This window comes from Apodemus sylvaticus, chromosome 10, assembly GCF_947179515.1.
Source record: "Apodemus sylvaticus chromosome 10, mApoSyl1.1, whole genome shotgun sequence".
Taxonomy (NCBI): Eukaryota; Metazoa; Chordata; class Mammalia; order Rodentia; family Muridae; genus Apodemus; species Apodemus sylvaticus.
In genome coordinates this window covers 22,335,794-22,349,688 of record NC_067481.1, presented here as the reverse complement: position 1 = coordinate 22,349,688, position 13,895 = coordinate 22,335,794, and the positions used below count along the sequence as shown (strand labels likewise).

Here is a 13,895-nt window from a genome sequence, read left to right as displayed (position 1 = left end):
GAAAGACAAGCCTCCCCAGCCTTCCTTTGGCTCTTTGACTACACTGTGGTTCTGACCTCTCACCCAAACCACACAATGAGGCTCCTCCCCTCTGCTCCCTCCCACCCTCCAGGACAGGCTCCATCAGGGTCAGCCAGGGCTGGGTTCAAATCCTAGAAACGCTATTGACCAGCTGTGCGCCCCAGCAATACTGTGAGACTGTGTCCTCAGAAAAGTGCAGAGGGTAACTGTGCCTCTGTACCTCTCACAGATGCATCATGGGAGTCCATTAAGGTGATGAAGTGTAGTGGAGCACACCTTTAATCCCCGCAGCAGGAAGGCAGAGACAGGCAGAGTTCTGTGAGTTTGAGGCCAGCCTAGTCTACAGAGTGAGTTCCAGCTAGAGCTACATAGAACCCGTCTCAACAACTACAACAAAATTCCATCAAGCTGGGCATGGTAGGGCATGCCTTTAATCCCAGCACTTGGGAGGCAGGCAGGTCTCTGTAAGTTTTAGGATCGTGTGATCTCTATGGTAAATTCCAGCCCCCCTCAAAAGATGCTGGGGTGAATACATGCTGTAAACATCTTAAGTCAAGACCAGGAGTTCACACCATGGCCTCTGGGACACCCAGAAGATAGGTGTGAAGCAGAGGGGAGGAGAGTGGAATTCTAGTGGGCTACAGGTAGGCAAGAAGTATGAGAAGGAGCAGGAGTCAGGAGAGGATGGCGGTCAGAACAACAGCCCCATGACAGCAGCCCCAAAGGAGGCCCTGCTCCCTCCAAACCCCATCCCATGATTCCCTCTCACCGCCGAGTTGAACCGCAGATGACAGATGTTACAGGAGATGAACAGCTTCTTCTTCAGAGGGGACGGGACCCCAAACGTGTGGCTGATGACAGCTTTCTGGACTGGGTCCATCTGTGAGAGGGGAATGATAGGACTTAGTTCCTCTTACACGCTCAAGAAAGATGCAGTTCAAACTATGCTTAGCCTCCCAGAAACTGTGGTCATCCTCCCAGAAACCCCTGTCTTAGGAGATAACCCTGACTTGGTACAGCCTTTTCCCGGCAGGCTTGAGCTGTCAGGTAACGGGGGGACAAACAGGATGACCTATATGATTAGGGCCATGGCCTGGCAAAGAATCACCTTGGTGTCTCTTGCTGCCCTTCTGGTCTTAGTTTTGGGGTTTTGTTTTCTATCGGAACCAAAGGTTGAGCACAGACCACAGCAAGGAAGAGCTTTGTGCGTGCTAGGCAAACTCTCTTCCAACTTCACTATATCCCAAGCCACTTTAGAGTTTTCCTTTTTCTCCTTCCTTCCTTCCTTCCTTCTTTCCTTCTTTCCTTCCTTTCTTCTGTTGTCTTTTCTCAGGGGCCTAAGTTTTGGAGGTTTATTTTGTTTTCTTTGGAAACAGAGTCTCACCATGTAGCTCAGGCTGGCCTTTAAGACACTGTGTAGCCCAGGTTGTCATTAATACAAATTCCTTGTCTCCAGAATGCTGTCATTACAGGCAGGGCCACCATGCTGTGTGCTAGAAGCCTAAGTTGTTGGATTCAAAGGAGAAGTTGTGTGGTTTAGTCAAAAGGAACTTTCCAAACCTTCCCATGGGAAGGCAGAGAGGAGAGCACAGTAGAAGACTCCCCTGAGGGCAGAGGTTACAAGCTGGACAGTGTCCAAGGGACAGCCCCCTGCATCAGGATTTCAGAGGGAGGCCTCGACACTGTCACCTGCCTTTGAGAGACAGCAAACCTTTGGGCAGAAAACACATCTGTAAATGACAGTAGGGGCAGAAGCTCATAGGCCTATGCCCAAATGTCTCATACTCTTCTGTACAACCCTGGAGGGGACAAAAGGAAGGGAGACCTTTCCGGGTTACTGGGAAGGCATGTGACATAGTCTCCTGAGGATAGAGTGGAGTTCATCCAGGATTTCATTTGATTTTTGAGAATTTTAAAGGGAAGCTGTTCCTCACACCTCATGGAGTACTCCTAACATTTGCTCAAACATACACACCACATACACACACACACACACACCATACACACCACACCACACACATACACACACCACATACACCACACATACACACACCACAAACACACACACACCACATACACCACACATACACACACCACAAACACACACACACCACATATACACACACCACACACACACACCTCACACATATACCACACACACATACCACACACACACCACATACACACATACCACACACACCACACACACCACACACACACTGCACACACCACACACATACCACATACACACACACCACACACGCACACACCATACACACCATACACACCATACACACCACACACACACACACCACATACACACACCACACACACATACCATACACACCACACACACACCACACACACACCACACACACATACCATACACACCATACACACACACCACACATACACCACACACACATACCATACACACCACACACACACACCACACATACACCACACAGATACCATACACACACACACCACATACACACCACACACACACCACACACACACCATGATTGAGTCCAAGCACAGGAGAGAACTATACAGACACAAGCACATATGCTTAGCAGCAGTCATAGATTCACAGTCAAGTAGAAAGACACTCTCAAACACACAGAGAGTGAACCACAGATGGACTCTCACCTAAAATACATCCATACCCAGCACATAAGAGAAGGTACAAAGACACTTAAAGCCCTCAGATTCACACACACACACACATAATAGATACCTCCAGGTAGGTACACAAGCTCCAAGACAAAGATCTAACTCAGGGTCTGGAGCCGTAGCTCAGCAGTTAAGGGCACTTGCCATGTAATCATGAGGACCAGAGTTCGAATCCCGGCACCCACATAACAACCCAGGTACCCTTATGCAAATCTGTAATCTCAGCCCCCTGGGGATGACGGCAGGAGGATTGCTGGGTTGTGCTGGTCTGTGCAGAACCAATTTAAGCATATCCCAGACTCATTTTCAAATAGAGACTCAGACTCTGCCTGTTTTATTGAGCTTGTCAATTGCTGGGGGCTAACCCCTAATCTACTTTCCTAACTGCTGGCCTGGCTACCTCCCGAGTGGTGCTCCCCAAATACTTGCTGTTTCTCCTGGCCATGTGCTCATGGTTCATCCCCTCTCCTGGGTCCTCTCCTCTCTCCTCCTTGTTCTTCCTTCTCTACCTTCCTCTTCCTCTCTCATGGTCCTCCTCGGACTTCAACACCTCTCCAACCAGAACTGAGACCTCTCTTCTGCCCAGATATAGTCTGTCGGCATCTTTATTCAACCAATAGTTTTAAATTAAGGAGGAAGGTCACATAGCATCACCTGGTGTATGTGAGGATTCTTTTTTCATCCCTGAGGGCAACCAGGGTCAGCATTTAGCCTGACAACACATAGCAACAAACTAAATCTCAACACTGGTCTCTAGCTTTGCTGAGGGAACAGGCGCTCCAGGTTCAGGAAGAGGCCGCAGAGGCCGCCTCTGGCTACTGCGCATGCACAGGCAGCTGCCCCCACACGTGTGAACACTGCCGACTCACACACAACTAAATACAGCAATAATAAAATAATCTTTAACCTCCAACCCAAGTGCACCGAGACACACATGGGTCAACCATAAAAACCTGTCTCTGCACAGCTGTGATGGTGGGGCAGGGGTGACATCATCATCTCCATCTCTAGGCAGGAGACAGCTGGGTTCTGGGTCCCTATCTGGTAGCACCTACAGCCAGCCGAGTCACCTTCCTTGCCCACCCCCAAAACCTGCGCATGGCCCCCACCCTCCTGCCCAGCCCATACCGTGCTGAAGTTGGGGAAGAGACTGAGCGGGGCGGCGCCATTGAGGTGGAAGGCGAGCATGTGCTTCAAGTCCAGCTGGGGCTGCAGGGGCCGGGCGGGCAAGGTCAGGGAGGCCAGCAGGGGGCTGGGGGCGCTGGAGGCCGGGCCTGCTGCAGAAGGAAGAAGGGCGAGGTCTGAAACAGGAGCAGCAGGCCCTCTCCCACCTCTGCTGCCAGAACACAAGGCTGTTGTCCTGCCGAGACAGGAACTCCCGGCTGCCTCTTCATAACCACACCAACCCAACTCCGTTGTGGAAGCAGCGTCAGGGAGTCCACAGCTCAAGTCTCCTAAACAGAAGGGTGACCCTTGCTCACTGACAGGGTCAGCACAGTGGCCCGAATAGACACCAAAGGAAGTCCAGCCAAGAGAGGGGGTCAGAGGAGTCAGGGTTGGCATACACAAAACCATGGTGACACCATGACACTCTACTTGTCCCGCTTGATCCCAAAGCACCAAACTCAGGGAGGGCAGGGAAAGGCCAACTCTTTTCCATCTCACTAAGGGTCCCTTTCTCACTTCTGGTTCCATGCCACTCACGGAAAGGACGGAAAGAAACCCAAAGCATAGGATGGAGAGATGGCGCAGTGGTCAGAGCACTGGTCATTCTATAGGACCCGGGTTTGATTCCTGGCAGCTCACAACTGTAACTCCAGTTACAGGGGACCCGGGGTCTGCTTCTGGCCTCTACTGGCGTCAGGCACACACGTGGTGCCCATACATGTATGCAGACAAAGCATTCATACATATCAAATAAATCTAAAACGTCCCACAAAATTAAAAAGAAAGAAGCCCACAGCATTCTGAACGTTTGGGTCTCCAGGGCTGGTGAGATACCTGCTGCTTCCCAGAGGAGGTACCCTATCCAGCATCCAGGGTGAGACCCCAAGCCAGGCCTCCGGACCCACAGGAACAGCACTATGGTTCTGTAATCTGGCCTTAAGAGTGTGAAGTAAAGGTAGAAAAGGGCTGGAAACCAACAAACCAGATTTCAAGGAAAAATAAAAACAGAAGCAATCCAGGTTACTGGAGACTTACTTGGGTTCTGTAACTGCAAAACCAAAAGAAGTGCCTTTCAACTCTTGGGTGTTAATCCCCTGAAACCTCAGATGGGTTTATTTAGCACCTGTAGATGTATGCCTATAAACACAGTCAGATACAGAAAAGCTGGCAGGCAGCAGATGAGAGGGGGAGCATGGGACGGGGGGCACCACTCCCTCCCTGGAATCACTGTGCGCTCTGACCTATCAGTTTGTGCACAGAAAGCACTGTGCTGTGTCAGACGCAAGCACTGTCGTTTGGTTTTCTATCTCCTAGGGAAAAAGACACTGCCAAGTACAAGGCAAGGAAATTCTCAAGGAATCTCTTCTCCTTCATCTCTTCCCAGCTCCTAAGGCCCAACCTTCTGTCTTTAATGGAAACCCGGGGAAAGGATCCAGAAGGAGAAGGGAAAACTCTGAAAGACCAGATGGGCAGATAGGGTAATTGCACGCAGGGGTTGGGGGTTAGGGGGCCGAGGAGGTGGAGGTGGGGGATGGAATGGGCAGCAGCGCTGCCCCCATCTTAGCTAGCACCTCAACCTACTTGCCCAGGCTCTGTCCTCATAGACCAGTGGTTTGATTTGGTACTGAGTAGGGGAGAAGACAGTAGTAGTAGTTCAGCCTGGCTGTAGTGTGATTAAGGCTGCGTGTCTGCACCCTTCAATTTCCACGGTCCTCCCAGCTAGCTAAGGCAAGGGGAGCGGGTGGCACTCTCAGGCGCAGTGCCATCCCACAGGTCCCTCCCACACCCACTCTCTGAGAATTCCACGGCCACTGCAGAATCAAACTCATGCAGCTGGGGCGAGACGGGAGGCATCCACCGCGATCTTCACCACCTGGCCGCTGCGCGCCCCGCCACCGCCTCCTCTTTGTCCCCATGACCGCAGCTTGTGGCTGCAGCCCACCTTGACCAGCAGCTCTGTACGGGCAGCACCGAGGTCAGGGCAGCTAGGACGCAGCGAAAGTCGGGGAAAGAGCTCCTGTAGCCCGGGATGCGGGATGCGCGCCGGGGATGCGCGCCGGGGATGCGCGCCGGCAGTGGCCCCGGAGGCTCAAAGAGCGCCAAGTCCCCTCAGGTGCCTGTAAGTAACGGCGGGGATCGAAGATAGCCTCCAACGTGGCCATCGCATCCAGTGAGGGTCCGGGGAAGGAGTCCGGTAGCCCTCTTCACACGGGGTCCAGGAAAGCCTTTCAGTGGCGCTCGCAGCTCAGCCCAAGCAGCTCCACACTATAGTAGGTGCAGCGTTCCTTCCTTCCGGAAGCCATGGAGTCACACTAAGCTTGTGTGACTGCCATCACCGCCAACTGCAGCAAGACTAGGTCCAGCTCTTCGTGCTGCAGGACCGGGCAAGCTTCTGCACCGAAGCGTCTAGCAACAGTGGGGAAGGCTTCGTACAACGGTGAACTGGTACAAGGCCGATAAGGCTAGGGGTGTGGCTCCCAAAGAGCACACTGAGCAAGGCCAGGCCTCAGTCACTGACTGCTTTTACAACAAGCCACAGGGAGCCCCAAGGTATTGGCAGGGGACCTGTCAAATCAATAGCTGCAAAGTCCAGGACTGCAGGGAACTTGGGGACCATGTGGGAACTGAGGCCACCATGCAGACGGATCAAGGCATCTAATTTGCTCTTACATTCATGGGGATTTGGGTCTTTCCAGGCAGGGAAACAGTGCAGATTCATAAGCAGTGGGCAAGTGACTCTGAGCTGCAGGTTGACACTCTCCAGGCGGTCACTGGGGAGGCTTGAACTGCGCCAAGCCAGTTTGGGTGCAGATATGCCAAAGACCCATAGGATGTTCAGGAGTTGGCAATCAGTAGCCTCACACTCCCGTAGCTTCACTCTGCCCATGAAAATAGTAGCAGGCTGGCTATCACATGGGGACACTGAAAAGGCAAACAGGGCCAGACTCTAGGACACTACCCAGTCCCTGCTCTCATTTAACACAAGCCGCACGTGGGGATGGCTTCCGGAGCTGGCTGGCCTCTGTGTGCAAGGCACTGGTAATGGCTACCTGGGACAGCCAGGGAGAAAAAGAAAGAGTTAGGCTTGTCCTACAGGCTAGGTAGGGGCTTGAGGGAGGCAGGTAGCAAGCTTGGGGCCACTTACTGACTGTGCTACCGTGGGCAAGTCACTTTCCCTGTCAAACTTCAGTTTTTTCTCAGCTCTATTCCCTGCCGCTTTATTCCTTCAGGGGCAGGGGCAGAGGGGTTTACCCGACAGCTCAGGGACTCAGCAACAGACATATTCACTAGCAATTCCTGGTCATTAAGGGTCCCAATTATGTGCTGTTTGTCTCTACAGAATCAATCAGACTTCCTCCCCTCCAGCCACACACCCCAGGACTCACACAGTTGAACCCAGGCAGAGCTGTAGCAGACACAACTCCAGCAGTCACAAGGGTGATTTAGAACTTGAAGGGGATCAGAGATAAAAAAGGGGGGGGGGCTGGAGAGATGGTTCAGCAGGTAAGAGCACTGACTGCTCTTCCAGAGGTCCTGAGTTCAAATCCCAGCAACCACATGGAGAATCACAACCACCTGAAATGGAGATCTGAGGCCCTCTTCTGATGTGTCTTAAGACAGCAACACTGTACCCACATACATGAAATAAACAAATAAACCTAAAAAAATGTGTTCAAAAAATGGGAAATTAGAAAATACAGGCTCTGGACTATACAATGCCTGTTCCTAAAATTGGAGAGACTTCCTTTTCCAGCAGATAACACAAAGCCAGAGGCTTACCACTCCTGATTTTTTGTTAATGTATGCCAGGGCTAGGCTTTAGCTATGTAGCTAAAGATAATCTTGACCTTCTGATCCTCTTGCCTTATTCTCCTAAGCACTGTGATTACAGGTGTGCGCCTCTGTTTCTGATTTTTCTGTTTTGTTTCTCTGTGTAACAGCCCTGGCTGTCCTGGAACTCACTTTGTAGGCCAGGCTGGCCTTGAACTCAGAGATTCGCTTGTCTCTGCCTCCCAAGTGCTGGGATTAAACCTGTGTGCCACCAGGGGTATGTCCACCAGACCCAGCTTAATTCTGAATTTTTGTTTGTTTTCAGCTTTGGTTTTGAGACAAGGTCTCACCGTGTGGCCCCAGCTGGATTGTACACCATGCTGACCTCGAACTCCTGGAGACCCTTCCTGCTTCTGCCTCCTCTGGGCTGAGATTAAAAGGGTGTGCTACCGCACCCAGTTGAATTTTTTAACTGAAACTAATTTGAGTTTTTCAAAAGCACAGTAAAAACTCATCAAACACAATGGTAAGTCAGCCACGGCCCAAGACCAGTTTGCAACATCTGGCCCAGGGAGTGAGACGCATGCCTGTGTTCACGCAGTGATAAGGGCCAGGCCTGGCTTCCTCGCTGTTGTACTCAATACGGCTGGCCCAGAGCCGGGCTCGTAGGCAGTACTTGGTGAAGGTCTGGCAGAGTGGAGATATGATTGACGTATGCTGGTTACTACGCAAGGGCCTAGCCTACATAGGCTTTTCCAAGGTCGCTCAGTGTCTCCCCTGTTCTTTGTCCTCCCCTTACCTCTCTCTGGCTGACACCCACCTGCATGTCCCTCACCTTCCTGGGGCTGTAGTAGTCACCATGCTCTGTGCCCATCAGTATCTGACACAGGTTGAACCTCTGCAGCTCTAGCGGGGCTGAACAGCAGTTATCAGGCACATCCTCTTTAGCCACGCAGTATATATATATATATATATATATATATATATATACATACACACAAACACACATACACACACATATATATGTATACACACACACACACACACACACACAAAGCCACAGGGAGCCCTGTGGAAAGTGGGCTGGCGCTGGTTGACTACCAAAGCCTGGAAGTCGTTGGTGCCCACCATGAAGGCGTTTGTGTCTTTGGCGTGCTTGTTGTGCACCAGAGCCTTCTCTAGAGAGAAGAACATCAGCTTCTGCTTATAGTCAACATCCAAACAGGGAAACACCTCCTTCCATTGCTCATTGAAGGTCTGCTTGCACTTGGTGGAGTTGGAGGCCTCTCCAGCCGATTTCTTCCCTGGGAGCGCCATGCTTGCTCTCAGGACAGGACCGAAGATGCCCTCCAAATGCTCACATTGCCCCTGTCCCCACTTCTCTTACTCACAGCAACTCCATAGCTAGGAAAGCTGGTGGGGAGGCAAGAGAGAGACAGCCTGACAAGCTAAGGGGGAACCATCCATCCAACTTAGCCAGGAAAGTTTATTCCAGCTCTGCTGTAGGAGACTAGACATGGAGGAGATAAGGGAGGGGTGTGGGGGATGGGGACTTATGCTGTCCACAGGGATGGGCTGGACTCAATATAGAGCCAAGCAGTGAGACACACTGGGAGGAGCTAAGGAACCCCCAGCCTCCTTCCAAGGGCCTCCCTCCCTCCAGAACAAGGAAGGTACTGGATGGCTAAGACTGCCATAGTATCTCAGAACACAGTAGTGACTTTTAGCCAAATTGAGTCCCGAAGACAGATGTGATGCTCAGGGCTCCTGAGTATTTTGTGGCTGATGCAGGGCTACGACACCCGGATTCCTAACTCACAGGATGCTGTCCTCAAAGCCCACAGACACCTGAATCACCAAGGCAGAGCTGAGCCGTCTGCTTTTCCCTGGCACATCTATTGCTGCATGTGCACACACAGGTGCTGACTCATATTCATGAACACTGGCATGTGATCCTGGCAAAGGTTCTGGACAGAGTGAGGACAGGCTTTGGGCAGGGCTGCAGCGAGTCCAACTAGCTGGTTGTCTCTGCATCCCCAGGATGAGTCTCTGAGATCGGAAGGTTAGGTCCCGATGGGTCAGACCTGCCAACCGTACCTCCTAGTGATGTGAAGTCTGTCCTCTCCTCTTGTGCCCAGCAGCAGCAGGACCAGCAGGATCTATTATTTATCTGGTTTATCCAGTCAGTAGAAACTGAGCCAGCCAGGCCTTGGGTTAAGACCGATTCTCCAAGGAGACCAAGATTATTACTGACAGTGGGCGGGAAAACCGAGGCACTGGGCTAAATCATTTGCCTGAGGTTTCTCACGCCGCAGGCAGCTGGTGTACAATCAGGACAGCAGTCCTTCTGCAGCCAAAACCTCTCCCCTCCCAGCCTGCCGCAGCCCAGGTCAGGCTCTCAGGCTTTTGTTTCGATCATAGCAGGAAGTCTTTCTGATTCTGCAAGGTTCCCCTACAACCTGAGAACAGCCAGCTCGGACCTGTTCAGTCCTATTCAGCGGTGGGGCTCCCTTGACTTGGCCTCTTCAATGGACTGGACTGCTTAAGTCAGGCCCTGGCCAAGAACCTCCCCAACCTCCAAAGATCTCTGTATTCTTCGCACTCCCATGTATCCCGGCCAGCCATCCCCAAAGAGGCTATTTTATAAAGCTACTGAAGTTGTTACTGTGTTTGTCTGTCCGTTTGCCTGCCTGCCTGTCTGGAAATCAAACCCAGGACCCTGAACACGCCAAGCATACCCTCATCACCTGTAACTTTCCCCTGAGTCTAGAATTCCTACTCTCCCTCTCTCCTTGGTCAGCTCCCTGCATCCCTTGACAACATCTCAGACATCCCCTCTGCTACCCCGATCCCCACAGCTGAGCTGGTACCTGGCCTCCAGTCTGAGGCAATTCTCTAGGTGCAGTTCTCTGTGTATTTGCAACTGTATGTCTTTACCCAGGAAGCCCCACCATTTTTCATCACTGCCCCTGCCGTCCCCTCCAGCCACCCCCTTACATGTTGCAGATCTGTTTCTGGTTCTGTTCCTTCACATCTCTTCCCTCCTGTCTTTCCTCTCTCCCATACATTCCCCAAGGGCAGGGTGTAGACCAGGCTGGCCTCAAAGTGCTACAAAGAGGGTGGCCGTGAACTTCTTATCCGCCTGCCCCTAGCTCCTGATTACAGCCATGACCCACCACATCCAGCTCTATTCATGCTGGAGCTCAAACCCAGGGCAAACATGCAAGGTGAGTGCTCTCTACCAGTCAAGTTACATCCCCAGGCCAATAATGGCTTCCTGTGTGAACCCCAGATAAGGCCTGCCTTCTAAAATGTATATCACAAAATTTGGAGAAAGAATTTTAAAAAGCAAGCTGAGCGTGTGTGTGTGTGTGTGTGTGTGTGTGTGTGTGTGTGTGTGTGTTGTGCAGCAGATGGACCTCGGACACTTGTTAGGGGGTAGAAATCACTTCCTTCCTCATCTTTTCTTCCCAACAGCCTGCGATGCCAAGATTTTATCCTGCCACTGCCCAAAGGATGTGAGAGTGGGAGACAAGTGGAAGACCAAGATCAAGGTGACAGGTGCCCTCCTGGAAGTTTGTCAACCCCTTCCCATATTCCCAGAACCTCAGTCCCACCCCACCCAGTAGCAGGATCAAATAAGGCCATGAAGATGTTTTCAATGAAGGAACCTGGGAAGATGAGAAGGCCAATTTGACACTGTTTCAGACAGCAGTCAGTAGACCCATTAGAACCCAGTCCAAAACTAACCAAAAGCCTATCAGTGGACACTAGCCACATTTAAGTACTCAGTATAGCCACATGGCCTGGGTAACATAGAAAACATGTGCAGCATCCCAGAAAGTTTCAGCAAACAAGTTTTTCTAAATCTACAAGACCCTAGGTCGCCTTGTAGGAGCCAGCCTGGGAGTGGTGGTGCAGGGTGCGGGGTGCGGGGTGGGAGTGGGTCAGTAGAATCAGTGCTAACCAGGGGTGACCAAGTGTGAGCAGCGCTGGCTCCTATAGACCGCCACAGCTAGTGGGATCCACTGCAGCCTGTATGATCTGAAGGGTCCTGTGTGGCTGTGTGTGCTGGTCTCCCCAACCTCCTATCCACAGATCATGTAAACCTTGTCTCTTGCCCAGGCTCACATAGTTCCTGTCCTTGGGACCTCACTAAGAGTCCTTCAAGCTCTCAGCAGGGCAGGGTTTCTTTGTACCCTGTATGTATTCCCAGAGCACTGGGACAGGAAAGGTTGGAGACTTCCTCTGAGCCCATGAGTGGGTTCCCCAACACACCTACACAGCCCCCCACTCTCACCCCTTTCCCAGAAGCTCTAGGATTGAACATTACTAGCCTGGGTGTCCCCGAACCACTCCCACACACTCATGGAGACACCATCTTGGGTGGCAGACACTCTGGCCATGGTCTCCTAGAGCTCTGCTGAATGACAGCAGTCACTGACAACAAGAGCAAAATGGCACCAGCAGAGGGCGCCACCTGGATCTCAGGTCGAGCCCCAGAGCCCCAGGCAAGCCCACTGCCTGGGACTCCAGTTCAATACCTGCACGCAGCAGGAGGCACTGAAGCAAAAGGTATAGGAGTCCATTCAATTATTGCAAATATGGACAGGTTCTGGGGAGATCTCACAGGGATAAGACCAACAAGTAGAACACAGCAGGTGCAGGTTTCCCAGAGTTCTGACCATTGGACCCTAACAGGACTCTGGGGTGTGAGAAGCAGATGGGAAGCCGAATGCCAGCAGTGAGGGGCAGATTTTGTAATGAAGTTTTACATGGTGAAGTGCATCTGTACCTTGCCAACAAGAATCTGTTAACCTATCTGGAAGCTGATAGGGTATAGGGAACGGGGATCCAGATTCAGAAACGTCTGGCTGTCACCCAGACCTTGGGGACTGGAGTTCAGAGACACCTGGGAGAGATGAAGTTCTAGATTTAATCCTGCCCTGGAGATTTATTAGGAATCTCATTCTCTGCATCTGAGAAATGGGTTTGTAATTAGGGGGGGGAAGGTCAGTATAGAAATGGAACTGAGGACCATAGTGAAGAAGGGGTGGGTCTGCTTCTGTATAGCCAGGAGATGCCATGGCATTTGGTGGCCCCGTCTCTCCTGTCAGAACACAGTCACCCTGACATGCCTTCCAGTCCCCTCACAATTAAGTGCAGCAATCTCCACACAAGGGCTAGGGAATATGGTGATTTTGATGGCAATCCCCCCACCTTCTGGGTGATTCACTGTCTGCCTCTGACATTCAACTTGAGCTTTGGGGGTGAAGCATGAGCCTTGGCACGTGCACATGTGCACACATGTGCACACATGTGCACACAAGCACACATGCACACATGCCCGGGTGACCGCCTGCTCTCTAACTATATTCAGGTCAAACAGTCACCCCTGCTGCCCCAGGAGGGGTGACAGGTCAAGGTTCTCTCTTCTCAAACATGTAGGGTGGGTATTTTCTTTGGAAAGATTTTAAAGGATGGCCCCCTCTCCCTTCTCCAGGTGTCTGGGAGAAGTCCCAGCCCTAGCCTAAATCCATTGCCTGACCCAACTCACTGAATAGTTGTCTCAAGAAAAGACACAAGCTGTTGGCCCTGGGCACACAGAGAGCAAGTCAGTCTGACTGCATCAAGAAGCAGCTAAGCCTGTGCCTCCAGCCCAGGTCCGGGCGGGAGTGCAGAGCAGGCATCTTATGAAATAACATCATCCTAGCTGCTACCCGACAGCGAGGGTTCAAGGAAACCACATTTTGTAGTTGTGCCGTAATTAGAAAAGACTGACGCCCACCCCGAGATTCACAGGCACCCGCACCAATAGTGCTAGGCAGAGATGCCAAGGCGTGTGTGCCCACACATCTCCCCATGGTGAAAGCATGTCTAGAGTCTAGTGCATGATGCCCATGCAGTGACACACAGCCCTCAGGGTCCTGGTGTGAGCCAGCATAATACACATGGACGGACTCAATCAACAGGACAGTGGACACACAGCCTTACAGATGTCTCTGAAACATTAGAAACGGTACGCACAGCTGGATGTCGCATACCATAAGAAGAATGAAGCGAACACCCTGAGACCAGTGCATGCGCATGCTTCCTCCCAAAACGAGATGCATCTGACTCTTGAGATCACATGACCAAACAGTCCCAGGGCAGAGAGTAGAGACCTCCCAGAGGCACATGCATGTGCCCCCCTCCAACACACACATCAACAGAACAATGCTATTTCTATCACAGATAAAATAAAAACTCAGAGGGAGGGG

The 13,895-nt window shown here is 51.7% G+C and overlaps 1 protein-coding gene across 5 annotated transcripts in view; it reads right to left on the bottom strand.

Moving 5' to 3' along the window:
• The window catches only part of Znf385c (zinc finger protein 385C), a 28,013-nt gene that overhangs the window by 6,147 nt on the left and 7,971 nt on the right, over positions 1-13,895 (bottom strand). For 3 of the 5 annotated variants that reach the window (XM_052197330.1, XM_052197333.1, XM_052197332.1), the window contains exons 2-3: positions 3,826-3,974; positions 791-901 (exon numbers count right to left, since the gene is read on the bottom strand). In XM_052197330.1, the coding sequence (XP_052053290.1) occupies positions 791-901; positions 3,826-3,974 (260 nt within the window). The remainder of the gene's footprint in view (positions 1-790; positions 902-3,825; positions 3,975-13,895) is intronic. The other 2 variants (XM_052197331.1, XM_052197334.1) reach the window with 2 other exon arrangements.